The sequence below is a fragment of the Leishmania braziliensis genome, chromosome 7 (genome assembly GCF_000002845.2).
Source record: "Leishmania braziliensis MHOM/BR/75/M2904 complete genome, chromosome 7".
Taxonomy (NCBI): Eukaryota; Euglenozoa; class Kinetoplastea; order Trypanosomatida; family Trypanosomatidae; genus Leishmania; species Leishmania braziliensis.
In genome coordinates this window covers 225,423-253,261 of record NC_009299.2, presented here as the reverse complement: position 1 = coordinate 253,261, position 27,839 = coordinate 225,423, and the positions used below count along the sequence as shown (strand labels likewise).

At 56.5% G+C, this 27,839-nt stretch overlaps 5 protein-coding genes across 5 annotated transcripts; 1 reads left to right on the top strand and 4 right to left on the bottom strand.

The window, feature by feature from the left end:
• Positions 1–577: 577 nt before the first annotated feature.
• Positions 578–1,372, bottom strand: LBRM_07_0560 (putative 60S ribosomal protein L7a; the record flags this gene model as incomplete). Its single annotated transcript, XM_001562502.1, has 1 exon — positions 578–1,372. One exon carries the CDS (start codon positions 1,370–1,372, stop codon positions 578–580), a length of 795 nt encoding a protein of 264 aa, XP_001562552.1.
• Positions 1,373–3,311: 1,939 nt separating this feature from the next.
• LBRM_07_0550 (conserved hypothetical protein) lies at positions 3,312–4,499 on the bottom strand (the record flags this gene model as incomplete). The annotated part of the gene is made up of 1 exon (XM_001562501.1): positions 3,312–4,499. The coding sequence occupies one exon, from the start codon at positions 4,497–4,499 to the stop codon at positions 3,312–3,314; it is 1,188 nt and encodes a 395-aa protein (XP_001562551.1).
• A 1,749-nt stretch (positions 4,500–6,248) lies between these two features.
• Positions 6,249–19,883, bottom strand: LBRM_07_0540 (conserved hypothetical protein; the record flags this gene model as incomplete). Its single annotated transcript, XM_001562500.1, has 1 exon — positions 6,249–19,883. One exon carries the CDS (start codon positions 19,881–19,883, stop codon positions 6,249–6,251), a length of 13,635 nt encoding a protein of 4,544 aa, XP_001562550.1.
• Positions 19,884–21,085: 1,202 nt separating this feature from the next.
• LBRM_07_0530 (conserved hypothetical protein) lies at positions 21,086–21,565 on the bottom strand (the record flags this gene model as incomplete). Its single annotated transcript, XM_001562499.1, has 1 exon — positions 21,086–21,565. The coding sequence occupies one exon, from the start codon at positions 21,563–21,565 to the stop codon at positions 21,086–21,088; it is 480 nt and encodes a 159-aa protein (XP_001562549.1).
• A 5,956-nt stretch (positions 21,566–27,521) lies between these two features.
• LBRM_07_0520 (conserved hypothetical protein) lies at positions 27,522–27,839 on the top strand (the record flags this gene model as incomplete). The annotated part of the gene is made up of 1 exon (XM_001562498.1): positions 27,522–27,839. A coding segment is annotated over one exon (318 nt), but the record flags the coding sequence as incomplete, so codon positions are not given.

The window sequence follows — 27,839 nt, the reverse complement described above, 5'->3', positions numbered from 1 at the left end:
AACGCCTTCTCGCCCGCTTGCAAGCGAATTGGGAAAACCACGGCGCGAGGCGTGGGTAGGCAGAGTCTTGTGAGCACACACACATGCGAGCGTGCAGACGCAGAAAAGTAGCGAAGATGAGCGTGAGAGCTACCTCGACTTCGTTCTGCCTGACCATGCACGCGTAGTTCACCCCGACTTCCACAGCGCTACCGCCTATGTCGCTCATCTCCCTCCGTCTCACTCCTCCCTTGCTCTCTTTTCCTGCCTCCTCCTCGTTGCTGTTACCATGAAGGACAAGAAGATCGAGGGAGTAGCCACCTCCCCCTCCCCCTTGATGCTGCTGTCCTCATCGCCTTCACTGTCCCATTCCGTTTCAGTTTTTTTAGCGTTTTCTGCGATTGGCGAAAAATGAAGGGAGGCCACTAAAAGTGAAACGCCGGCCCAGCGCAAATGAGAGAAACAACAAAAAAAAAAATCAGAAACGAGCAGAAGCGCATAACCACACACACACACACACACCCTCCCTGCGCTAGCACTACCGCCACACAATGCGCACAGACCCACACACCCGCACCGTGTCAGGCAGCGCAGCGCCTTACTGAACAACAGCCGCGGCGTCCACACCAGCGTTGCGGGCGTGCTTCTTGCGCAGCTCCGCGCGAGATCGCAGAGACAGCTGCAGGCCACCCCACTGGCGGCGGATCACGTCCGAGCGGGACAGGAAGCGAGCGTTCACGGAGCGGATCAGGTTCTTCAGCGCCGCCTCCTCCTCGGCGTTCACGTCGGTGATCGCAACGCACGTCGCCGTCTTCCGCCCGATCGCGTCGCCCAGGCGCGCCATGTCCTTCACGATCGCGTACGGGATGTTGTTCGCGCGGCACAGGTTCGGCATCCACAGAACGAGCTCCACAGGGTCCACGTTGTTCGCGATGACAACCATGCGGGCCTGCTTCTTCTCAATCGCGCGCGTCACCTCCTGCAGCCCAGTCACAACAGCCAGGGGAGCCCTCGTCGACACCGTCTTCCTCGGGTCCTTCTTCTTCTCCTCGGCAGCCTTGTGCAGACGATCGCGGCGAGCCTTACGGGTCTCCGGCGCGTACTTCTTAATCAGCCTCAGCACCTCATTGCGGCTCGTGCGGTCCAGCACCTTCGTGAACTGGTTCAGCGCCGGTGGCACCTTCAGGCGACGCTGCAGCACGCGCTTCTTGCGCTGCATCGTCACAAACGTCGGCCACCGCATGAAGCGGGAGAGGTCGCGCGAGTACGGCACATCCTGGCCAATACCGAAGTTCTTCGGGCGGGCCGTGAACCGCGACGCAGCAGCGGGCTTCTTGTACGGAGACGCGGCCTTCACGGGCTGCGTCGCCCTCTTTGCTTCCTTGCCAGGCATGCTTTGCTTCTCTTCGTGGTAGTCTAGGGGAGAACCGGGGAGTAGCAAAAGGGGGAAAAGGGGGGGAGGAGGTGCAGAAGACGTGCAAGTACGCAGGCACAGATGTGAGCACAGCGATAGAAACGGAGGAACGAGAAAGCGAAGGGGGGCACAACCGCGATGGTGGACGTGTGCGCGTGTAAGTATGCAGAAAAGGGAGGGGAAAAGCGGAAATGGAGAAAAAGAGGTGTACGAAGGGAGCAAGAGGGAAGTACTCGAGGGAAAGGGAGGGAAGTTCACCATATAGAAGAGAGCACTCAAACTATGCTCAGAGGGCATGTGTGGAAGCGGAAGCGGCGCAGGAACAGGTGGGCACACCAGTATCAGGGGAAACAGCATCAGCAGAGGTGCGGCAAAGAAGCGGGAAAATGGAGAGTATAGACGTGTAGCGACTTGCCCTGTTCCCCCACCGCTCTCATCCCTCTCTTGCACACACAACTCATCATCTGGATTGCAGTAACCACATTGGTTGAATGTGCGACTTTCTCTCTTGACTTTGATCTTGTGGTGCTTTGTTATGTGCAGTGCTAAAGCTGGCCCGTTACACCGAGAAGAGATCAGAGGTGACAAGAAAACGCGGGCAAGTGCAGCGGCGACGCAGTGGGTCTGAAGGAAGGAGAAGAGGGAGGAGGTGGTGTTTGGCACTCTCCAGATGCCGGATGACGAGTGAGGTGCAAGGGTGAAGGAGGTACAGGTGTGTGGGTGTGGGTGTGGGTGTGTGTGTGTGTGTGTTTGCGCGCATAACGAAATAGAGAAAGACAACCGACCTGGGCAAGTAGAGACGCACACACGCACACAAACTATCACCTCCTCCCCAGCCCCTTTCATCTCACGCCGCACCCCCACTCACATACACAAACACATATGCGCGAATGAGGGCTGACGAAGAAAAAAACAACAACGCAAAGGAAGAGAGAGAGAGACATCGGTAGTACATCGCCAACACATACACACGCGCATCCGCACATGCAGCAGCAGCGCCCTCCAGCAGCATCGACAACACCTCTCCACTTTGAGAGTGAAAGCAAAAAAAAGAGAAGGCGAAGTCGAGCGACAGCGACAAGGTAAGAAGGGCAGTGAAACATGAGATTGAGCGGGGGAGAGGAGGCTTCTGCACGCGATGCGCAAAGCAACAAGCGAACGAAGCTCATACTTCAGGAGTTCGGCTCTCGCATCTGTCGCACCCTCCACCCTCCACTCCCCGCCTCCCCCCTCTCTCCCTCTCGGACTCCTCCTTGTTCCCTCCCTTGTAGCATTTCCACAACGTCAGAGAACAAACAAGGCGAAGAAATGGGCACGTACACACACACACACAGGCACACAGGCACAGGCACAGGCTACTCTACGTGGCACACAGAGAGAGAGAAAGAGGTGAATGCAAGCACACCAACGATGCTCATGGTCTGCACGGCGGCTAAATCCAAATTGGGAAAGGGACTTGGAACCTAAAAATGAGGAAAGGGGAGAGGGTAGATGCAAGTCTGAACCTTCTCTTCCTTCCCACATTCCCCTCGCAGTCCCTCAGCCCCCCATCACTTTCCTGCCCTCCCCCACCCACCTCTCCCTCAGCCCTTTTCGCCACAAGCGACACATGCGCACGCATATATGCTACCCGGGCGTCCATGCTGGAAGACAGTCACAGAGAGAGGAAGAAGAAAGCGGGGAGAGGTAGTACCACTATTTTCGAGGTAGAAAACTGAAGGAAAGGAGGAAAAAGAAACACTTGACCGCCTCCACAACGCGCGTCACATCAATGCCTGTGAGAGGCTAAGTCGCCAACCGTTCTACCCCCTTTTCCTCCACGCCCTGCTTCACGAACAGCATACGGTCCAGTCTACTGAAGGGATGGGCATGTTGGAGAGAGGTAGAGAAGAGAGAAGCACCACCTTTACCCGCTCACCTAATTGTTTCCACCACGCCCGCCGTGGATGGAGCTAGAGGATACCACGCGATACGTCATAGAGGCGGTCGAGCGGTGTGCAATGGCCCCGTCGTGGCCGGCACCTGCGGTCCCCGAGGCACCCCCAGCGCCGCTGCCACTTCCTTGACCACTGCCACTGCCACCCACGGCATTGCCAGAGGAACCTGCTGAAAAGCCGCTGAGTGCCGACCCTTCGCGCGACGACCGCGCCAGGGCGACACCCTGCTCGATCCTCTTCTGTTCACGCTCCAGGAAGTAGCTGAACATGCGGCGGAAGGTGCTACTGAGGCCATCATTCGGGTCCTCGACTCCGGCGCCGTCGTCGAAATCGATAGGAGAGGCGTTGCCCCCCGTGTGTCCGCTGTCCTCGTGAGAGGAGCGGTGCGACGGCACAAAATTCTGCGGGTCGGCGCGAGAAGGGGAAAGGGAGCTCGAGTTCATGCCCTCATCCTCGTACGAGAAGTTGTATCGGCTCTCCATGGCCTCACGGTTGCGTTTCTTTAGTTCGGACTCAATGAGCGCCCTCTCCTTGCGCTTGTTAGGAGGGAAGAAGAAGAGCTCCTGTGTGTTCAAGTTCATGAAGCGAACGATGCCGGCACTCGTGCGGTAGAGCACCCACCCATCAGGCAGTGTGTCGGACATGAGCATGCGCTCGACGATAGCCATCAAATCCTCATCGCGGGGTAGACGAATACCAAGGCTGCTGCGGAACTCATCCACGTCGCGCCGCGACACCGCCGTCTCGTCCTCTTCCTCGTCGTCGTCATCATCGTCGTCATCGTCGTCGTCAAGTGCGTGGACCGCGCCAACCGGCACTGTAGTCATACCACGCAGATTATCCAGCAGATCGTACTTGCGCTCGGCGCGGCGACGCTCAGCGATGCGCCACTGCGCGAGAAAAAGGCGCACGCGAAAGGTGATGTAGTACGTGCCAGCAGTCGTGACCACACCGGCGACGGGTACCCAAAGCGGTACCACTTCAAACACAACACGTAGCCCCTCTGTGAAGGTGTGGGCAGAGTAGAGACGTTGCCACCACTGGGAGTAGCTCGAAGTACTAGAGGAGGATGTAGGTGACGAGGAGGGGGAAGCTGCAGGCTCCCCACCACGAGCGCCTTCGATGGGCGCGCCGCCAGATGTGAATGACAGCGACGCAGAGGATGACATGGGCGAAACGATGAAAGGGGTCGCCAACAGACGCACGCACAGACGTCACGCGTCTAGCGCAGTCTTCCTCACTGGCTCTCCTAAGACGACAACAGCTGACTAGCGAATTTCCAATACGGCTTTACTGTGAGTGTGTGTGTGTGCTTCTATCACCGACCCTGGGCCTCACTCTTGCCTCTCGCGCCAGAGGAGAGGGATTCGTTGGGGTGACGAGGCGGCCTGTGGGTGGGGCTAGATGGAGGGGCCACAAGAAGAGAGAAATGCCGTTAGATTAAAGAGAGGAGAGAAAAAAAGAAAAAACATAAGAGAGCGGCACACGACAAAAACGCTGCCGCAGCGCACACACACACACACACACACCGCCAACACGAGTGGGGGGGGAGCGAAAGATGCGCAAGAAGCACATACACACAGCAAAAACTCCCCACACCCTATGCCAAGTTCAGACGGGACGCAGAACGGGAGGAGAAATACAGAGAGAGGAAAATGGTGTAGAACAAGACAGGTGGGGATGTATTGAGTCGTGTGTGGAAACGAGAGGTGAAGCGAGAAAGAAAGGGAAAGAGGCCCACAAGCGGGGGGTAATGAACTGAAAGTAACGGTGCGCACACTCGTAGTTATCCTTCTCTGTCATGTGCTGTACACGTGTGTGTGTGTGGGTTGGATAAAGGAGGGGTAGCGGAGGTGCGATGTTCGAGTTCACATGTGCACGCATGTGTGTGTGGGAGGCATAGGGGTACGCAGAGTGGAAGGGTGGTAGAGCGTAAAAAGGAGGAGACCAAAGGAACGAGAAAGGGAATCAGGCTGAGAGTTGTGTTGGCATGTACAGGGTCACACATGCGTGTTGTCTGTGGGTATGTGTGTGCCTGTGTGCGCGTACGTGAGCCCTGCAAAGCAAAGAAGAGGCGTGGCATCCACGAGGCAGTAGAGATCCCTGCACCAAGTCGTCTATATGAGCGCTGGAACCGAGCGAGCAAAACTGCAGGAGAGTACCCTCAGCAAGCGCACTGAAAGTGCTCAGGATAAAGAGGGGACATGACGGCCCACACCTAGTGCGGGGGGGAGAAAACGCTCTTGTTTTGGCTACGCAGGCGGCAGAGCTGTCCAAACCACCAGTCCATCGGATCCCTGTATATTTGCTGCTAATTAGGCGTGAGTTGTGAAATCTCTGCCGCCTCTGTACATCAGGCCTCACCGCAGTCAGCAGGAGACAGACAAAACAAAAAAGAGGGGGAGAGAGAGAGATGACGGGCTCACAGGCCTTCCCTGCACGTGTGTGTCTCTGGGTGGAGGTGATGCCGTTGTGTATGTTCCACAACGCAAAGAGAGACGCTGCGGGAGGGAGGGAGAGAGGAGGGGGGGTGAAAGTAGGCAAAGGTGAAGAAAAGCAGAAGAAATAGAGAAGTACAAGGGAAGCGAGAAGACAGTTTGGCGCCCCATTGAAAACATCCACGGGCAAAACGAAAGAGTCAAGAAGACAGAAACTGAAATAGGTGCCGGTCATCTAAACACATACAAGACAGCCTACGCACAGCTTCGCGTGGGCACATACACACACACACACACACACACATAGGCGCAGCCACAGCCACATACGAGATACAGGCATTGTCGATGACGCATATATGACACGTGGGGAAGTCTAAAACAGAAAAACAAGAAGGTGGCTGAAAAAAAAAAAGAGAAAGAAGAGAGGCGTTTCGTGTGTGAGTGTGTGTGTACAGGAGCGCGTGCTGCGAAAATGTTGCTTCACTCGATCCAGATGTAGGCGTCAAGAGTCTCGTGAAGGTACAATGTGTCCCAGACCCATCGGGTGACACAGGAGGAACAGGCGCCAGTAGCGGAAGTCATCGGTGACGAGGATGGGAGGCTGTTCGAGGTATCGGCACCGAAACTAAAGTTGTGCGTCGCCAGTGGTTTGTACTCAACGCAGAGGTACAGCTCTAACATGACAGCAGCTTTCCCAATGACATGCCCACTCGAGTCGTCTGAGAAAGGATGCCACCGTACAGGAACGGGCACCTCGGTAACGCTCCATGCACGAGGTGCGTCGAGGCCCACCTGCGTCGATGTCGCTACACTTTCCAACTCCTCTGTCTCCGTGACGAACGTGTTGTATGAAGCGCCCTCTCGGCGCCGCGGCAGCTCTGGCGTCGTGGGCGAGTCGTGAGTGACGGGTGTCGTGGTGGGGCGGCACACGGCCGTGGTGTCCCACAGGAGCGCGTCCGCCGGTAGGCATGACCACGTGACGGCGCACCATCGCAGCTGCGAACTGCAATGGGCTGTGCCACACGGTGGACTTGTCGGCCACATCCACATCCCTACCTCGTAGGGAGTTGGTCGCGAGGACGCTTCTACCCCCTCCGACCAGCCTCCCACATTCTGGACGCACGGTCGAACCAACACTCTCCGAGCCACCACCACCGCCGTCAGTCCTGAGGTAGGCTCGTCGCCATCCCGACCCACCGACCACTGCGTTTGCGCCGCTAGCTGCCTCTCCAGCGAAAGAGACAGTCGGGCACCCGTAAGTACAACGTCGGATGGCAACAGAAAGCAGCGCTGCGTCACCACCAAAATGAGCCGACTAACAGCGGCGCTGTCATCGCTCTCGTCCGCACAAAGATAGCGGCCGTCTTGAGAGCCCTCCTCCCGAAACCCATCGGCGAAGTGCCTATCGTCGCGCAGCGTAGCGTGTGCTGCCGGTGCCTCCCTGACAGTGTCACAGGTCGGCAGCACAGGACGGCGTAAAACTGTTGTGAGAAACTCAAGATCGAGCACAGGGTGACGCAGAGATGGCAGCCATACCTCTGTGGGCAGCTCACCGACCGTGGCTGGCGCGTGGGGCGCCGCAGCCATGGAAAAAGAGCTCAGCAAGTTCACCATCACGCCTTGGTGCGATGCTGAATACACCTCGGGCAAATAAAGCGGTGATTCCACACAGCTCGGCACAACCTTTTCGACGACAGCAGGAGAAGCCAAGTCACTGGCTCGCTGCCCTCGCGTGCGTGCAAGTCGTCGTAGACCTTCCACCACCGTGGTGGCAGGAGAGGTGTTTGGTATATCGATGGGCATCCTGTATGCCGCTTCGCTTGAGTTGTAGGTGATGCTGACACTGGCAGGAAAGCACAGATCCAAAAGGGTGTCCAGCCGCATGCGCTGCAGTCGCCTCGCCGCCGCCGCCTCGCCGCACAACTCCATCAAGTCGGAGGGGAACATGTGGACCTCCAGCCAGAAGTGCTCAAGGTGCCGCGCATCAAGGAGAAGCGTCTGCCACGTTTTTCCACCCGAATAGTCACCACTGTTCTGCCCCCAGAGACAAGGGACCCCGTCGCTGTCCTCTGGGGCCCCGACCAAGGCGCGCAGCATGGTCCACTGCGCCTGTTGCTCAACTGCTGGAAGTGGGTCGTTGCGTTGGCGGCAAGATGTGAAGAAAAAGGCGAATTGCCGAGCTACCGCAAACAGCCCAGTGCGCCACTGCTTCATCGCGCGCTCCACCAGACTCCGCTGCGTCGTATGCTGATGCGATCGCTCCAAGTGAGGTAGTGACTCAGCGGTACTCAGCGTTTGGAGAATCCCCGGGCCGTTGTCACGGTTGGTAGAAGTGTGAAACCGTAGTGAGTCGCCCGCCTTTGAGTTTGCAGTCATGATGGAAAGCACAGCATGTGTGAGGTCCTCGGCACTGGCGTTGGCGCCGACGGGCAATCCTTCTCGTGAAGTCTGCCGTGTCATTTGAAGGTGTCGCTCCAGAAGAAACGGCCACCCCGGCTGCCGGCGGCGCAAATAGTAGTAGGCCTTGAGAGCGTACGGGAGGGCCTGCCGCACCACCGCGTTGCGCTGCGCCAGGGGCTGCGATGAAAGTGGAAGGCCCTCCCGTATGCTTCGCAAGGGCGCCCTCTTCGAGGACACGCCGCCAGCCTTGGCAGCGCTCTCAGGCACCGCATCCCTGTCGTTCGCAGGGCCCTGCATCTCCTCGTCGGCGGATCGGCTGAGATCGGCGATGAGCGCCTCGTAGCTCCGCAGCATCCATGCAGACAATAGGTCATGCAGTTGCACCAGTACAGCTGGATCATCGACATAGCAGCCGCGTTTGTCCTCCTCGCAGCGCATACGCTCACGTATGGCGGACACCACGTGACTCACCACCATCTCATGATGCACCAGGCGAGCGCAGAGCAGCAAGTCATCCACCACCTTCTGTAAGGCGATGAGGGCGGCAGATGAGATGGAACGCGGGAGCGGTGGCAAGGACATCAAGGCTTGCGCGGTACTTTGGGGCATCGTCAGCTTCGCGAGGGTCGGTCCGCGGACGCGTGTCGCATTATTTGAAGGGGACATGTGTGTTACACTACTGCTACTGCGCTGAGCCAGCTCTGCCGTCACGCTTTGCAGAATCGACTCGCAAATCTGCACGGTACCACCTTCAGTAAAGTACCGGCGCGACGGCTGGAGAAGCGCTACGAGGCGCTGTTGGGGGGTGATGGTACTCAAGGAGACATAGCAACACGGAGTCACTTGAGCAACCGCGGCCCCTCTCCACAGCACCCGCTCCGTTGCCGGCGAGCAAATCACTGCAACACACATAACCGCCCCGACTTTTCCGTCACCTGACGATCTCAATAAGGTGGTGTAGAGGGAGAGTAGCCGCTGCAACTCTTCTCTAAAGATGCGCACTTCTTTTTCGCTGACGCTTCGCTCCACATCTGTGTCCACGACAAGCGCCAGACACACACCGCTGCCCTGCCTTGCAAACCGGAACTGCCTCATCAGCGAGATGAGGGTCTGCGTCACCGTCGCAAACGTGACGGCTTGTGCCCTGCCCGGGGAGAACAATACCGTCTCGGACGAAAACACTGCTGTCGTCGCCATAGAAAGAGTCAACTCCTGCCATACGAAATGGAACTTCGCTTCCACAGCCTCATGGCGAAACCACGAGAGAACACTTGTAAGTGCTGAGTCAGCGACGAGGCAAAGCGGCTGCTGCACCCTCGCGGCCCGCTCCATTTGCAGCCCTACTGATACCGCATCACGCAGTGCCGCCTCTGAATTCCCCTTCCCGCTGTTGCTGTGGGACCTGCTCATGCCCGATTCTCGTCGTGTCGCGGGGGAAATGCGCCGGGGCGACACCTCCGTCGACATGATCACCGGAGGTTCGGCAGCGCTCTCATCCGCGGCGATTGGCGTCGCGGGCGACTTCAGCACACATACTGCACCTTCTGCACACGTGACGGTCTCCATGAAAGCGCTATAGAGGGAGGCGGCGTAGTGGTTTGCCTGCTCCACTTGTAGCTCAGCCAGGGACGAGAAAAACTGCGTCACGTAGAACTGATTTTCGTCTACATCGGCCTCCGAGTCGTTGCTGAGCTCCTTCTCGCCTGGCACGGCGCTGCCTCTTTGCGCAACATGGTGGAGTAAAGCATCCTCAGAAGTGGCATAGAGCTGTAGCGCTCCGCGGCGCAGCTCCGCCCCTGTTGCGCCAACAGACGAAAAAAGCGAGAACGAGGAGCTGATCGAGGCACTCCCCTGATCCTTTCCTGCACTGGGTAAGGCACAACTGGGTCCATCGCGGAGGAGCACCTGCAGCACTCTCGTCTGCTCTGCCGTCAGCAGACGCGCGTCGGTCTTCGTGTCAAAAACGACTGGGGCAGCCGCCATCGCCGACGCGAGCAGCAGCAGCGAGAAGATGTCGCTCACCGGCACAGGCCAGCCGGCGGCGAGTTGCTCCACTACGCGTTGCACATAGTTCACTGTTGCGAAGTAGCATTTGAGCGACGGTGCCAGATCACTGAACGTCTGCGGCGCAAAGTGGCGCATGAACACGGGCGGAAAGTGTGCAATAGCCGCAAGGCACCTATCCAACGCAAACGCGCTCCACGGACGCTGCAGCTTCTTCGCTTCGATCAGCTCGGCAAAGCTCGCTACTGCCTCCAAGGCAGGCAGCACCGCACACCAGCCATCTTGAACCACCCTCTGCCAGCTCTGCATGCAAAAGACGGTTTGGGATAGCTTCACCTCGTACATCTCGACGTCGGAGAGCGCGCGATCGGCGTCTGCCACCAGGGCGTCCCCGTGCAGTCCATCGTGGATGTCGCCGATGTTCGCCGCGAGAAGCTCCGCAGCAGCATCGTGCGCCTGTGCAAAGCCTTGCAGCACCCTGAAGTAGCCCTGTTGCTGCGTCACTACTTCCTCGCGCATGGCGGACATTTTGGTGGACACTGACGTGGTGCACACGGCGTCTCGGAGAAGACACTCGTAGTGCAGGCGGCGAGGCATTGAACTGCAGAGGTTGTAGACGTTCATGGCGTCACAGGCCCCGTGCGTTTCGACGGGCACTGCCAGCGAGGAGGCGCACACCATATAAAAGGAAGGGTGTACCAGTACCTCGCGCCCCTCCAGCAACAACGGGACGGACCGCGCCGCAACATCTTCCTCGTCCACGGGACGGGAAGCAGGGAGCGTACCCGGTGACCAGGGCGACCGCTCAGCCACCATGATTGTTGACCCCTTCCGCAGGCTCAGCGCTGCTTTCCAGCGCTCCTTCAGCTGACGGTAAAGGGGGTTGAGGTAGCGTATGAAATCGAGCGATGCCGAGTCATGAATGTCACGCAGAAGAACACCTTTCCCAGCTTGCATAGCTGTGATCACCTTCTCCTTCGCCGACGAATCCGTCACCGACAAGACGACGCACCCCGTACACGAGAAAGAAAGATACCTGCACACCTCCTGCTCGACGAGTGGCGTTGCTCCACCGATCAAAGTCCAACGCCACATGATACGCTTGAACAGAGCCATAAAAAGGGCTCTGTACTCCCACGCAAAGTGCTCGCTTCCAGGTAGCATTAGTGCGCGAGTGTGTGGGGCGTGTGTCTGGTACAGCATGTAGGCGAATGCCTCCTGCGGCCCTGTGGAATGCAGCCTGGGATGTACCGTCTCGACGAGGAGCTGCTGCAGGGACACGTACGTGTCCACAGCCTTGTCGTGCATGACAAGGAGCGAGTAGAAGGCGGAGACGAGCAAAGCGTCCGCTGCGGCGCAGCGCGCAAACCGCGCGCGCTCCGCTACATCCGCTGGCTCTCCCAGAAATCGTGAGAAGCGGTCGACAAGTCCAACGTACTTCAACAGACGATCCTCCTTCCCCGCCAACTGCTTCTGATCCTCCTGCAACGCTTCCGTAGAGCGCCTTGCTGCATCGATCTCATCCTTGGTCCGCGCCACGGTCCGCTCAGTGGACTGCAAACCCTCCAGCCGCATCGCGTAGAGCCCCTCAGCTTCCTTCACGTCCCTCTCAGCTTTCGCAATGTTCTCTGTACCAGTGACGTAGTCCTCGATGCGGAACTTCCCGCAGTCCACCCATGCCACTACAAAGTCTGCCAATAGTTGAGCGTACGGTAGCGCCGGCGCGTAACGCACCGCATCGAGCTCCTGACGCAGAAAGAGGTAAGTTCCCAACCCAGTCGGGTCGTCAAGCGGCGTGATCCCTGTCAGAGCAATCGCGAACTCCTTTGTGCACACCCGCCTCATGGCGATGCCCCACAGCTCGTGAGGGTTGTTGTTATGCTTTGGAAGGTCTTCACCTAGCAGCGTGTACAGGCCGCGGACAAGAAGTGAGCCTTTCTCTGGCACATGTGAAACGGCGAGTGCGCGCATGTTGTTCACCTTCGCCTTTCGCAGCTGTCGCGCTGCCCTCTCTAGTCGTTCCTCCGCCCTCTGCAAGCCATCAGCGAGGGTCGCGCATTGCCAGTCTAGAGCCTCCCTCTTCTTCTGCAGTTTGTCGCAGTACTCCTGTGCCTCAAGAGATCGTGCTGCGTGTTGGTTCTCCTCGCCGCGCAGCCTCTCAGCGAGCGAGGCTATGCGCAGCTGCGAGGCCGCCAGCTCCGCAGCGATTGCACGAGCACGCTGCGCCTCAGTCTTCATCATCTGTACTGCTTCATCCCCGCGCCTCATGATGACGGTGCCCGTCCTCGCGCTTTCCAAGACCTGCATGCACGCCGTCGAGCTCAGGTCCCGGTACAGTGATGCAAACTCCACTAGCTGCTCCAAGGAGGTTGGGTGCCTTTTGGAGACATGTGCAAACATGGCACACAGAGCCTCACACACAGTCCGTTGCGACAGGTTCACAGGGTGATCACCCTCGTCACAGCCACTCTCCTTGTCGTCCTCCTCAGTGTCTTCGCTGTGGACAGTAGGGATGCCGTCGGGATCAGAACCACCATCCGCATTGCCGCTGCTCCGAAGAACAGACAACACCAGTTCGCGTACCAACGAGGTCCGCAGTGCCTCCGTGTACAGCGGCAGAACCTTCGTCTTATACTGCCGTAGAAAAGGGTAGGCAGCCGCCACTCGCTCCACCTCTGCCACGTCACGCAGGTGGAAAACGAAGTTTAAGCAGCCACGGAGGCGGTCACGTAGCGCAGTGTCGTCGACTAGGATGAACGGCTTCAGTGACCGCGGATGAGTCACATGAAAGCCACGCATCAGTGAGTTGCGCTCCTCGTCCGAGAACAGACCCGATACATCGCCGCTGCGCACTAGCAGGTCCACAGTTGGGAGCACCTCCGGCAAGCTCAACAGCTCGGGGGGAAAGTAAATGACCGCGTGGATGCTGTTCATGCAGATAAACGTGATGGCAGACCGAAGGTCATGGCGGAAGGCAGCTGTCACCTCCGCAGGGGATGCGGCTGGATGCACTCGGAGCCATATGAGCGGCACATGTGTGTTAGAGCACCACAGGCGGAAGAGTCGGCGCAGACCAAACGCGTTCTCTCCCAGAAAGACGACCTGCGCATGGGGAACGAAAAGAGTGTCTTGAAGAAACACAAGGCGCGTGGTGAGCCACGTGGTCTGGTACGTAGGAGTTGTCAGGACATCGGTAGAGGGGCGCAGTCTCTGCAGCTGGTGGTTTTGATACGCCACCGCCAGACTGGAGGCACTTGAGTTTCCAGGTGCGATGGCAAAAGATCCGCGCAACGAGGAGTTACCGCTCAGCGGGGCTAGACTTGATGACCTCCGCACCAGTGCCCCCTTGTGTGCACCCTCTGACCTCACCGCTGCTTTCCTGAGGAAGTCTGAATAACTGAGAAGTACCGAGGCACACCGCGTCTCCCCTCGCGTTGGGACGCCTTTGATGCTCGCAAAACCTACCGGGCCACGCCTCTCCTCCAGCGTCGCAAGGTCCTCCTCTCTCTCGTCCTGCAAGGCGTATGGAAACTCGGCAATGCAGTCCGCAACGAAGGACTCGTCTTCCGCCGTGACCGTGCCCGGCACCGGGAGAGTCGGAAGCTGACGGACCAAGTCCTTGAAGCTGACACTGCCACGGACGCACTCACGCATGGTGCTCTCCGCGGCCTCCACTGCAGAGTCGCGCAACGCGTGTGATGCGTCATTCGTCTCCGGCCCTACTACTGACTTTAGCTGCGGTGGCAACAACGGTAACGACCCTGAGTGTTGCGCTGCTTTTGGTGATGACGGCACGCGTAGTTGCCCCTCGTAGAAGGCTGTCACCTCAAGGAAAATCCGGATGGAGACCTGCACATCCGAAATGTTACTGAGCAAATGCAGTCGCACCACTTCTGCCGCTTGCAAAGCATCTCGGAGGGGCTCGGAGTAAAATGATGGAATGCGGTGGTTCTGACCCTCCGATGTATTCGCGGTCAAGCCATCCAGAGGCGAGGATGCCGCCACGTCGGATATGAACGGGGCTGATGCAAGTGAGAGGCGTGGTACAGCCACCGCGGTGTGCGACTCAAGAGCGGCGCCGCGAAGTCTCAGCTGAGTGTAGGCTCCATGCACAACACCCAAAAACGTGGCACAGCCTTGCGAGAATCCCTTAGTGCGTTTTCGAGAAGAGGCCAAGCTGCAGAGCAGATGCACACCGCGCGCGATTTCGTCACTGTCGAACCCTGGCAAGCGCACGTCCACACACCCGCTGAGAGCTCCAGTGCTGCACTGCTTCGCTGCGCTGTCTTGGAGTAGAACCGAGCCGCAGAAGACAACGTTGGCGGTGGGCATGATCCCCCTCCTTGGTGTGCTGATTGCCCGGAACTTGTCGCAGAAACGCACCAGGCACCCACCGAGAGACATCGAGGCAGTGTGCAACTTGTCGTCGCCATCGCGTGCGATCATCGGTGCCAGGTGCAAATCGTCGATGCATACCACAAGGCGCCGCCCCAGAGTTGGGCTGTGGCATCCATCCCAGCGCTGCACCAGCCTGCCCGCCATCGTCTGCTGAATGTGAGTGGGTTGCATCCCGCCGTTTGCACTGTACACTTGCGCGACCCAATCGGCTGCGTTCGCTTTCATAGTGTGCAACAACGTCGACTTGCCAGCCACAGGACCGGCATGAAAGAGAACGTGTTGACCGCAGTTAATCAAACATTCCGCCGCCCGCAGTGTTGCCACTCGAGATGGTGTTGCAAACACCTGCAACCACGTGCAGAGATGCGGATCAGTGTGGTGGTACGTTGACCACGACAGAGGCAAGTCGGTGCGCGTGGCGGCCTCCTCAAACGACAACCACCCACGAGGCAGAACGACCTGTTCGAGTGGACTAACGCCATCCTGCGACAAGACTGGAAAAATCTCGCCGGAGAGCTCGCAGTCCACCAGCGCCTTCATCACGTCCGTCTCTGCGCCGAGGAGCAACAGTTTCAGCACATCTCGATCTTCAATGGGGAGTGAGAGCCCCACCGACCATGTAGCCGCCATCACCGCACAGCGCACAGCGAACAGGCGCAGCGGCACCTCGTCCTCGTCCTCCTGCAATTCCAGTGCCCCTCTGTGTGTATGAAGCGTGAGTGCATAGGCGTACCATCGACTGCACAGAGTTGCCGCTCGTTGGGCAATGGCATACATGTTTGTCACCTCATCTGCCCTTCCTGTGAGCTCCGGCGATGCCCTCGACGCGCGTTCCACCAGTAGCGGCAAAAGCTTCTCCAGCACCCTCGCGGCCCACTCTGCGTCCGGCATTGAGCTCAACGTGTGAGAGATCCCTTCCACCCACGAAGATGGCCCCACGAGAGCCATCATCGCAAACCTGTTGATGGTTCCGGGTGTAACATGGTGCAACCTCTGCGCCGTGCCGATCACGCGCACCAGGGGGCTAGTGATGACGCTGTTGTCGCTGTGCGGCTCTCCCTCCAGGACTCGTGTCCTGTCCGGCCAAGAACCCAGGAAAAGCGCAAAGGATTGAGCTGCGCCGACATCCTCCATCACAACCACGGGAGTAGTGCCCCCGCCTTGAGAAGTCGCCATCCGTGAAGTGATCAAGGAAAGAAAACCCGGTTCCGTAGAGGTGCCATAAAAGTCCGCTGCGGATATGAGAGGAGGTGAGAAGATCAGAGGCGATTGGGAGCCAGCCCACGCTCGCCACAGTCGCGTCTTCCCTGCGAACCGCGGTCCAACGAGGAGCATACGGCGGTGAACATTCATCAACGATGTGAAGCGCTCGAGCACGGCATTCACTGCTGCGCTGTGTGTAGTCCATTTGAGAGGCGGGCCGCACCAGCCCTGCGGAACGACACCATTGCACGACGGCAACAGTAGCCTCATCTCAATTTGTGTCTTTAGGCTCTGTTGAACTGCCCTGCCGTCTGTGGAAGTGAAGAAAGCCGCCAAAACACTTCCCAGAGCAGTCAGAAGGCGCGGTGCTAGTCCGCGCAGTGTCAATCCGATGAGCGAGGACCCCTTTCCATCTGGCGCATCATCACTCACGAAAGCCTCGCGAAGCACCATGCGCAGTCGGCGCACGGTGAAGACGGTTGGATGCAACTCTTGCAGCTGTCGGTAGAGCTTGGCAAACTCCGCCTCCTCAGCGGACAGAGGGCTCTCTGGTACCACTCCGGTTCGGGTCAGATAATCATGCAGCGCTTCTTGAACATCAAAGGGAGCGACGCGCACCTCTCTGCAGATGAGGTCGAGACTGCGGGGCAGCGCTACCGGCGCAGCAGCAGAGAGGGTCAGCCGGAACAGCGGATGCACGGAAACCGCGGTCATGCCGACCTTTCCATCATAAGGTAACTGCCAGATGGGAGAACAGCGTTGCTCGACAGAAGCCGTGGCGATGGGCAAAACAGCTTCCTCCAGCACGGCCTTCGGCACGGTCTCACAGTTCACCAGGCACGCCAACGCCCCAACCTCCATACACCCGCGCAGCAAACCTTGAAGTCTTTCGCTAGACACATGCTCTTTGGCTTCAACTCGAAAGAAGAAGCGCCCTAGCAGCAGCGCAGCAGCTTCTAAGACCTCCCCCTCTGCACCGACGTCGTCGCTGGCGCGCACAAGCGAAAGGCTGCGGGACAGTTCCATATCGACGAGCACTGGTGCCATCTGCACCCACTGCGCCACACTCATCATCGGCGCGTTGCCGTGCCCAAGGAATTCCAACCCGTAGTCAAAATCAACACCCATCATGCGAACGAAGATGCCATCCTCCGCCGGTGTAAAAAAAGTCTGCACGACACGAGTGGACTCCAGCTCGGTGACACTGTTGACGTGCCATTCTGCTGCTAGCTGAACCTCCCTCAGGGCGAACTCCTCGTATGCCAGCGCGGCTGCCACGGCAGCTTCGTAGCTGCGCGACTGCCCTCCCTGGGCGTCATTATTGTGTCCACCCCGCGCAAGCTTGCTGATAGCGCCGCAAAGGTCCGACACTTTGGTGATGTGGGCACTCAGTCCATTTTGCCCAGCAAGCTCTAGTGCCCGCCGCAGTCCTTCCGTATGTAGAATGCGCAGTGCAAGCACCGCTACCTGACCGCACCATTGCTGCAACCACGATTCCAGGCTGCATCGGTAATACGCAGCCACACACTCCTTGACGGCGGCGACGAGAGAGGCACGCACCGCATGGTCAAAACGCTGGATCCAAGCGTCTGGGGTATCTTTCGTCAGGGCCAGGGGAGAGGACAAGGGCAAGCGTGCACCATCCGTTGCCACAACGGCGGTCACAATCCTGTCCACCACTTCTACATCAGTAATGCGCGGATAAAGATACTGAAATAGATGCACGAAACTGTGAGCGCTTTGCACGGATTGAAACTCTATGAGCTCCGAGTCGGGTAGGAATCGAAACCGCGGGAATAGTGCTCGACGGCGCTCCGTCACACCCCGCAGTACCTCATCCGCATCATCCACTTCTGACTTGATAGTCAGGAGGAAATCCTGGATGGTGTCCTGCATCATGGCTGTGTAGAGAGAAAACTGCGGCTTGCGCAAGATTGCACCCATTCCCTTGAAGGCAGCTGACGCCGTTGTGAGCTTTTGAGTGATGGTGCGTGCCTCTTCAGCGGAACAGATGCCCTCGGAGACTGCACTCCGCAGCGAGGACACACATGCACGCAGCCTCATCCAGCGCATCTTCACATTATCCCACGCCAGAAGCACCTCGCGACTCTTCTCACACGCGTCAACCCACTCGTCGACAGCCCTTAGAACAGATGGTCCCAAGTTGGGTCGGCGTCGCATCGCGCGGCACTTGAGCATGCACTCCTCGATTCGGCACACCATCTCATGTCGATTCCCCTTCAATGGTGGTGTGTTCAGGTCATCATGGACTGCTGAATTTTCAAGAGCAAAGTGAGTGCGCTTGGCATAGCTCCGCATCTCCTCAAGCTCGTTCTCCACATCGTAGTCGCAACGAGCCTGACTAACAATCTGCGCCAATGGGACAATGTGGTCGAGCAAGCCGGCGTCGAGCAAACGCTTCACTGTCACTGTCATATTTGTCACCAGCAGGATATCGTCCCGCAACTGTGTCGAGATCAGCTTTGCGATGTCGCGCCAGTGACTCTTGCGCAGCCCAGGCGTCGTGATGAGCTCAAGAAACAGCTCCAACTCCTCAAACTTGGCGAGTGCCAATTCCTGCTCGCGACCGAGACGAACCAAGGCAGGGTAGCCACGCAAGTTGCGGATGGTGCTGTGAATGAGCCGGCGCCACTCCCGGGCGCGCTCTATGAAGGCATTAGCATTTACGGAGGACACTGGTGTCCGGTACAGCTCACGCAGTTTTGTCGATTCGAACACTGTGATCCAAAATTGCTCAATGATCTCAAAATGGTTCATGAGGGGTAAATAATCATCGAACGAGTCCTCGGATGGAAGACCTAGCACCCTCATTTCATACTCCATACTCTTACGGGCGTTTACGATCCGTACGATTAGCTTGCGCAGCTCTGTACAGGTTTGCGCTGCAATATCGCAAGTGTCCAAATCGAACATGTGATACAACTCCTTCACACCTGTCGAAAGAGTTCGGTAGTAGTCATAGATGGTACTGCGTAGATTTTCCAGCTTGCGGCTCAGCAGCGGTGTGCACTTGGCTCGGATGTCATCGCTTTTGTCTACTCGACGGTGAAGCTTGCCTGGGAGCTCTTTGAACTCAAAGACAGAGCGGCATACATACTCTTCGACTGGAATAAACAGCTTTTCAATACAGCTGACCCTGTCGGCAATCTGTTTGTGACTCGTTTCGCACAAATCGTTAGCCAAATTTTTCGCCGCTTCGGTATTGCGCAGGTACTGCTCCAGCTCGGGAACTGTCGTAGGGGTTCCTTGAAGCACGTCAAGAATCGCTTGGCTCTTTGTTTTTGCCTCGTTGACGATATTCACTATGGTGCTTTGGAATGCAGACACAAGAGCCGCCAAATAATTTTCCCACTTCTGCATCAGCTCCGACCGCAATGGACGGCAGTTGATCTCGAGGCGCCCATAGAAGAGAACATCCCGAGAGACGTGACGAACATCGCTTAGGTTTTGCCGCGCGAGCACCACAAGTTCTACCACCTCTGTCGACGTTCCCCTCTTTGCAATGGAAAGGTTATGGACCGGTATCTTGCAAAATTTGTTATAAGAGGATAAAATCTTGTGAATCACCACTGATGCGTTCTCCAATACTCCGGTGATTGAGGTGCGGTACGATGCCAGTTCCACATGCGACACAATGTTTAATTTTTCGTTTTCGAGCCTCTGTGCTCGAAAAATGGTGCAGCCCAGCCTTGGTAGGCCATTAATGCTCTTTTCGATCTCCGCAAAAAGGTCTGCTATGCCAAATAGCAGAAGAGAAAAAGATGGGGCTCGAGGTTGAAAACTATCGCCTGTGACTAGTTCGACACGCAAGTACGGCAGTCGTCGAGCACACTGTGCTATTCTGACCTCATTGACTAAGTCGTCAGAATCGAAAAACTGTACAAGACGATCCAGCGCATCAAAAAAAAGTCCTCTTGTCTGGTTGACTAAAAATACCTCTGTGGCAATAAAAGCCTTCTTGAACACCCCGTCCTCATCCTCACCTTCAGCTAGGACCAACACCTCGCGAGCAGTTTTGAAATGTGAAAGAAATAAATCTTCGACACAAGCGTAAAATTCAATGCGAATTCGTGAAATGGCAGAGCTCATCGAGTTTGACACTTGATTCAGAAAAGTGACGACATCGATGCAAGCTGTGGTCACATCGATATTTAAAAACCGGAGTCGCGAAAACCTCGCTTCCCAGAGTGACGCTAGTCCCCTGAAATAGTTGGCAGTGAGAGGATTCCAAACCAGTTGAGATTCGAGCTGCTCCTTAGCTGACTTGAAGTGCTCCCGCGAAAGGGGTATTTCCTGGGCTGCTGCATAGGTTAAACTGCGTATGGTAGGCTCGGGCTCAGTGGCTAATTGAAGTGGTGCCAAAATTCTACGAAAGAGTTGATTAAGACACATGTAGTAAAAGATAGCCTCTGATTCTGCTTCTGCGTACTCTTCATTTACATCGCATATCTCTCGTGCCATAATCTCCTTTGAGATAGAAGTGCATCCCCTGCTCGCTAATGTCAAAATGTTTTGCAAGCTGAGTCGGCTGAGGGGAGAGTATTCTTTGATGAGAGGCTTGTACAGCGACACCATCTTCGCGGTACGAATGCGACGGTGCACCATAGAGACAGCATTAGTGCTTTCATCAGATTTCTCACAGCACTCTATAGGTACGCGGACAAGCGGTTCGCTGTCCTCGGCAGAAGCACCATGAGGTCGCTTTCCTTCAAAACAAAATAGTCCGACGTGTGGTGAGTAATGGGAACCAATGCGACAGCTCACGGACTGAGGAGAATCAACGTACTCAGAAAGCGCCCTAAAAAGCTGGCTTTCTTGTGTTTGCAAGAGAGGTAGCTCCACAGTTTCACCATAGTAATCCGGTGTGAAGGTGAGTTTCCGACACACAAAGGTTTGACTTCGTCGCTTCCCTTCGTTGCAGAGAAGCGGCACAGGAACACCATCCCAATAGTAGCGGAGCACTTTTTCTAAGCGACCAGCTATTTTTTCTTGACTCTTACCAAATTCCATGGTCTGCGTGTGTCCAAAGGGAGAAAAGAGTGAAAGAAAGAGTTAGATGGAGATGCGAAAACCAATCCACCATACTAGTCCTATGCAGAGATGTCATTGCTATTATTTCCCTTACATTTGGTGAGGCAGAGTGTAGTAAACCTGCAATGCCAAGCAATGAAACTCTCAGCACGACCCCCGATCAAAAAGTTGTCCAAAGGGAGGAAGGTTGGGATATTTTACGCCTCGTAGTGCGAAACTGAGCTGTTCAAAGCATAATGTATCATGTTTTCTTTTCTTTATCACCGTATTGCGGGGGTCTCTCGCAGCTTTTGAAAATCAAAGCGACCCTCCGACCCTTGTCTCACTTGATCTAAAACAAATTCAAGCCATGCTAGCTGCGTCACTCCCTCCTCGCAGTGATGCGCTTTCACTCGTTTTAACTCATACTCATAGTCCTCTATCATGATGCAAATGCGATTTCTCATTAACATTCCTCGACACGTGAACGTGATTCCGTACAGAACCACTCCCATACTTATGGCAGGAGGCAAGGGCCTCGCGTAGTACATGCTATTCTTGAAAATGTGCCGTGGTCCCCACGCTTTGAATGCGGCCAGGACACTTCCAGTAGAAAAAGCTACGCAGCCAACAAAATACTGCCACGTGAGGCTCTCGTGGCGGGCAAGCTGCTCTACCCTATCTGCCACATGATTTCGCTGCACCTGAGATATTTCCAAAACGTACCTCGAAAACAGCTGCCGATCGCTTTCCGCTGTCATGCTTGCACCTTAGGTAGCAACTCTGTAGTTGTTCAATTCTTTGTAAGTGGGGCCGCGAAGCCTGTGCAACACCCCGCAAAAAGGGTTTTCCTCATAGTTTAAAACAGAAAGAGCAGAGTGAAGTATGTACTGAGATGAACCGTCTAGCGCTGCCTAATGTTCCTTTGGCACTTAGGTGCTTCATTGGAAGCGGGCTGCGTCACATGAAATCACCAACGCATTCGCAAAGGTAAGTCTGCCTGTGATATTGCGCACCCTCCTGTGGAGTCTCCAAGCTTCAAAGAAAGTGCACTTTAATTACAATATTTGTAACGTGCATTTCTTCAGCTCGGGTATGAGCCTATTGTGTGTTGATCTACGCCAATGCAGACTTGTATTGGTGGTTGCGTCGCCTCATGTTCGCCTTCACAAGAGAGCGATTGTAGTTGTTAGCGATCGGCATACCAGATGCCTCAAACGCGAAAACAGTACTGCTGTTTTCGTCTAACTGGATCAGACCCACATGGTGCACAACGCTTGGAAAGAGCTTTGGGATGACGAGCCTGTACAAAACGAAAAACGCCACCAATAGAAATATAAAAACTTCGGCGGTGTTGGACATCGGCGGAAGGGATGAATATAGCAGGCCTAAGCAAATGCGAATCGCTTTAAGATGCCGGAACTCCATTCAAGAAATCAGTAGAACAGAGATAACGGGAGGAACAATTACTAGGAAACCCGTTTTCACCAGACCTCATTGCACAGGATGAGCTCCGTCTCAAGACAAAAGTGTGACTCAAAAGACTCCTTCATGCAGCACGTCATCCAACACATGCGAGCTGCGTGTTGCTTTACAAACAAGCACACTATGCGATCTGCCATCAGGAGCGAACCACAGCATCACTTAAGCCGTATCCCCATGGCTTGTGCAGTTCCTCCTGTCGATGTTTCAGTATGAACTTTGATTTCTGCATCAACAGTAAACACAAGGTTCAGTTACAGCCAACGAACCCCAACCGCACCCAGCTCTTCAGAACGAAACTTTGGCGCAATAGAAGAAAATGGTTTACTTCTCCACACTTGAATCTCGCAAACCCCTATTACTCCTTTGAGTCGGCCCGCTCCTGGCCAACACTGCCAAATCGCCCACTCACCATCAGCGCTTTCCCTGCGGCAGAGCCGCCAACGCAGAATTCACCAGCGTAACCCTCCCCTCCCCATGTTTAGAGAGAAAGCTGAGAGGGCACATTCACAATTGTTTTCGGCGCCCCCCCCCCCCTGACCCGCAGCCCAGGCCCGCGCCACCCCCCACGACCAGCCCCCCATAGCAGAAGACCATCGGAGACGATAGCCGCACGCATGAACTCATGAAAAACAGAAGTTCAGGACCAAAGGCAACACGAAACGAGCCATCGACGCTTTGAATCAGCAGAAGAAACAAAACAACATGCCACCCCGATTCGGCCGGTACCAAAACCCCCCCCCCCGACACCCAGAGTCCCAAACGGCAACGCCCCCGAGAGCGGAAACAGAAGGAATAAAGACCCGCCTTGCCCAACCCGAAAGCCCCCGAGAGACGCATTTTAATACCATCACGACATCAACCCCGCAGGCGTCACAAAAGCTTCCATCCCTCCACCACAACAAAAACAAGGCAAGGCCACACCGGGCGGGCCAGCAAACCGCAACCAAAATGCACAACCCATCCACCCAGCCAAAAGCGAACCGAACGCACCGCAAAACCACCGACACGCCACCCTGAAGATAAAATGAGGACACAGAAGCCCCTTTTACAAGACACGATTGCAAACCCGTCTGCGGCAGCAATGCGTCCGGAAGCCTTGGTGCCATGATCCGCCCCTCCGCAAAAACAAAACAAGACGTGCGGGGAGAGGAGGAGAAGACCGCGCCCATAGAAAAAGATTATCTGAAGAGCCGTTTTCGCCGTTTTCACCCCACCACCCCGCCAGGCAGCGGACGAACAACAGACGCACCGAGCCGCCCACCGACCACACAATTTTCCACGCCTCGGCTGTTTTTCTTTCCGCGCCCGCCAAGCGCCCCGCGGGGCGCAACCCAGAGAGCATCCCTTTCCCGAGATAACAAAGCGGCGGCGAGACAAATGGAAAAAAAGGGCCCACCACACCCCCACGCCACCAACAACACACCGCCGCACACAAAAAAATCATTTGTATTTTCCCGCGTGAAGCTGAGAAAACGTGATTTTTTGTTCTCTCGTGAGCCACCCTCCTTTGGTGCCCGCCAAAAAACCAAAACCCCTTAAGCCCGTGGACTGCGTGGCCGGTTTCGAGAACGCTGCAATCGCGCCCCCGAGCCGCACCATACTTATAATTTTCGAAAACCGGCTTTTCCCACGCCAATGGCCGACAGCGTCGCCACGTCATTCGAATTTGCTGTGGCGCAGCACACGCCAAAGCGCGAGGCACAAAAAACGGATGGCGACGACAATGTGTTACGTCGGAAGCAGCTGTAACTCATCATTTTTGCCGTTGAATGGCCTTTTCTAAACGCCACGGCGTGCTGTGGCCATGCTAAATGAGGAGCGCCTGCTTTCCCTGGCTTGGGATTGGTGTTTTTTTTTTTCGACGCCGGCTCAGGTTCCAGGCCTTTTTCCCCGTCGGTGAAAGGGGGGTTGTCGGGCGGAGATGGCGGCGCGCCCCCCGGCTTTTGTTGGCGCGGCGCTTGCGGGAGGGCGTGCCGCTGGGCCAAAAAGAGGCAGAAAGAGCCCCGCAAGAGGAGGCGGTTTTCATTCGACCGCCGCCACCCAGCGGCCTTGCGCCACCTGTGTGGTGCATATCGTGTTTTTCGTATTTTGCAAGGTTTTGGAGAGCGGGGCGGCGTGGAAAATTTGCCCACCCCTTGGCGCGCCCGCAAAAGGCCGCGGTTGGCGGGTCCTGTAAGGTCTCACCTGGTTGTTTTTGGGCCAGCCCATCCGGCCGCAGAAAAGCCCCGGGGGCTCCATGGGAGGCATGAAGACCCGCGTTCCGCGAAAGTGGAGGCGCCGGGCCACGCGCACCCCTATGTTTACACCTGCTTTCTTTCGCGGCAGCCACCTCTGAGCCTGCAGACGCAGCCGCTCCCACATGAAAAAGCCTGGCGCCGGAGTGTCCTGCTGCGGCGTTTTCGCAGCGTCACCTATGCCGCGCCATGCGGAGGTATCATCATAGTTGTCGAAAATCATGTTTTTATTCCACCCTTTGGGGGAAGAGGTCGAAGCCCGCCCGGATCATCTTTTTGTTCATTTCCTCTTGCGGTGCGAACGGGCGTTTGTTCCCGTGGAAGAAAGCCCGCGCGTGGCGTTGGTCACCGCCTGGCGGGTCCATTCGCGCCACGGGCCCTTTTGGCGTCCTTCTGGCTTTGGGGCACCGCCTTCGCCCCCCGCCGTGCAAGGACACCGATCTTCCCCAGGGCGGATGTCCCGCGGGCTTGTGGTTGCGAAACGCCAGGCTTGCAGAATACAGGATTGTATCGTAGATTCTCTAATGGACTGGGGAAACAAGCGCTATTTGTGCCGCCAAGCTTCCCTGAAATCCCGCCCCGCACGCCATGGGTTACATGCGGGATTCCGCTCATCATCGCCGCTGCTCGGCAAACACGGAAAAAAACAATGGGCGGGCGAGTGTGATTGTTTAGGCGCCGGCGCCATATGTTTTGACACCTCCAACAAACAATGGACGAATGTTTTTTTACATTGCTAAAGCCCGACGCCTCTTTCCAACACCCGAGTTCGCAATGGCATTCGACGTGCACTGCTTGCCCTTTTTCCTTTCGCGCGAAAATGAGCGCGGGTCCTTGGCACCACGTGCGGCGGATTGCCGCCGCCATCAGTAAGTGGGGGCTGTTTCTTTACGCGGGAGTAAATCCTGACCTGAAATTTTGAAATGGCTGGCGCGACTGTTTTTCACGTAGGGTGAGCGCTTCGAAATAAACACTGAAATATCCGCAAGGCACTCCCGCCCTCTGTTTTTCAAACGCGGTGGGTTGTTCCTGTGGGTGTGGGGTTTCTTCTGTTCCCTTGCCATTGCCACGACCATCCCCGACGGGGGGAGGTGGGGGCAACAACGCGCCGGCCTTGGAGCGAATTGCCGCCAGAAACCGCGCATACCCCATTGCAGTTCATATATTTTCAGCTGGGTGTTGGCTCGGCAAATGAATTCTTTGCCCCGGGGGGTGGCTTGGTGGGGGGTGGCGTCTTGAGGTGGTGGCAGGGTCCCCCGCCTCGCTCTGTGCGTGGGGAAGCCAGGCGGCCCCCCATCTCTGCTAATGCCGGGCCGCCTCCGGTGGTGACGGGGTACCAGGCACCTACGACATAGGCGGAGGGGTCAGGGCGATGCCTCGCTACTGCTGTCGGCGGTGATGGCCTAGGCGGGTTCCATTGGCGGCGTGTAAAAACACAAAGGCAATCGAATGGCACTTGACCTTATAGGGGGGGGGTGGTTGGTGGGATGTGGTGTTGGATCTGGGAAATTTGACCGATAGCTGAATCGGTTTCTTGTATCCGTGGAAAAGGAATCCTGAGTGAGTGTGTGTGTCTCGGAAACCGACTCCTCACTTCCACTTGTGATGTGTGACCGTCTGGGTACCATAATGCTTCCCGATCGGAAATTAGGGTCCCAGGTCGGCAAATAGGTACACCTGCATCTGTTTCTTATGAATTATTCCTTTACCTTTGTCCCTTTATCTCTTCTCCAAATGTATATAGTAATCACACTAAGTGGAGTTCATGCGGCCAGCGACGAAAAAACGCCCACCCACCCAACCCTAGACATGAATCTCTCGGATGTCCGGAACGGACCGGAAGGCCACAGAACGGCGAACCGTTTCCCTCCGCGGAGGTGTGTGTGTTCTCCGGGAACCGAGGGGGGGGTGCGGGTGCCGACCACGGCGTGGACGAACCGCAAGTTGAGCCTACCAACGCAGGAGGCGAGTTGTATTTTTGCGAGTTGTATTTTTTCCTAACATGAATGGCTTTCGTTTCAGATAATTTTTCAAGTGATTTCTCATTTTAAATTTCTCATTTTTAATCATTGTTCATTGTCTCTTGTTTTTCCTTCCTGATGGCAGGCGCCTGGCGCTAAGCTGTTTTCTCCCTTCCCTGAGAATGGACCTTAGCGGTCTTCACCTGGGGACTCGTCCCCGAAGGCGCACGAGATGCACCGTTTTCAAACAGGGTCTCGGCCCTGGTTTTACGCGGATGTCGGACCCAGCGTCGCCCCGAGACTCGGTGTTGGCGAGGTAAAACCTTGAACCGCGACGAGCCAGGTGCGGGAACGGGTTTGGACAGCACAGACCCTCGCGGACGACACGATTGGAAGCGGGTGGGCGCGCCCATCATCCACCCAGTTCCCCTTTCTTTTCAGCCCACCCTGTTTTTCTACTATTGTGCGTTTGTAGTTTTGACTTTGTAGTTTCCTCTGCGGCATGGGTTCCCGATTGTTCCAAGCAATCCCTTCGGGTTCTGTAGCTTCCGTTTTTGTAGATTTGGCGACCGCAGCGCCGCCTGGATTCGTGTACGTGCGTCCCTGCGTGCCCCGCTGGTGCTGGCGCTTGTAGCTTGATTGTTTTTTCGGCGGCTGACCGACTCGTTTCCTTTCTTCTGGCGACTCCCCGCATGTCCGTTTGGCATGCCACCCTCTGACCGTAATGAAAGGGCACCCGGTGGGGGAGGCTTCCCCGGTACCGGTGCCAAGCCATATTAAAAAGCACACAAAAGAAGTCCAAGACGACTTGATGTGCTCCTCACGCGACCGAGCGCGGTAGAGGGGACCGGCGGCATAATCATGACGCGGCGCCGCGGTCGTGGTTGCGTGCCTGCCTTGCCGCTTCCCAATGGGGTCGGGAAGACTCTCTCCATACCCATCTGCCTTCCACAATTCTTTCTCCCTTCTCGCCCTTTATTTGTCTTCAAGAAATCAATATCTTCGCGAGCACCCTATCACACAGCCTCCAAGACGATATGGAGGATGTGCTGGGAGGGGAGGAAATGGCGAAACTGACGGCGCATCCGGCCTTACATGCCATCGTGAAGGCCTACAGTCTCGATGAACAGGCCAACGGCGGTGCCGCCGAGGACGGCGAGGACGCCAGTAAGGAGGGGGGCGCAGACGCGTACTACCAAGACGACGATGCCGCGCTACTCGACGAAGATGCTGAGGAGGCGGCAGAGGCAGATCGGGAGGCGCAACAGCGCGACATCCTACTCTACAAACGCCTGCTAGCCCACCAGCTGCACTGTGGCAGCATTGCCCAGCACATTCAGCAGCACGGGTTGCTG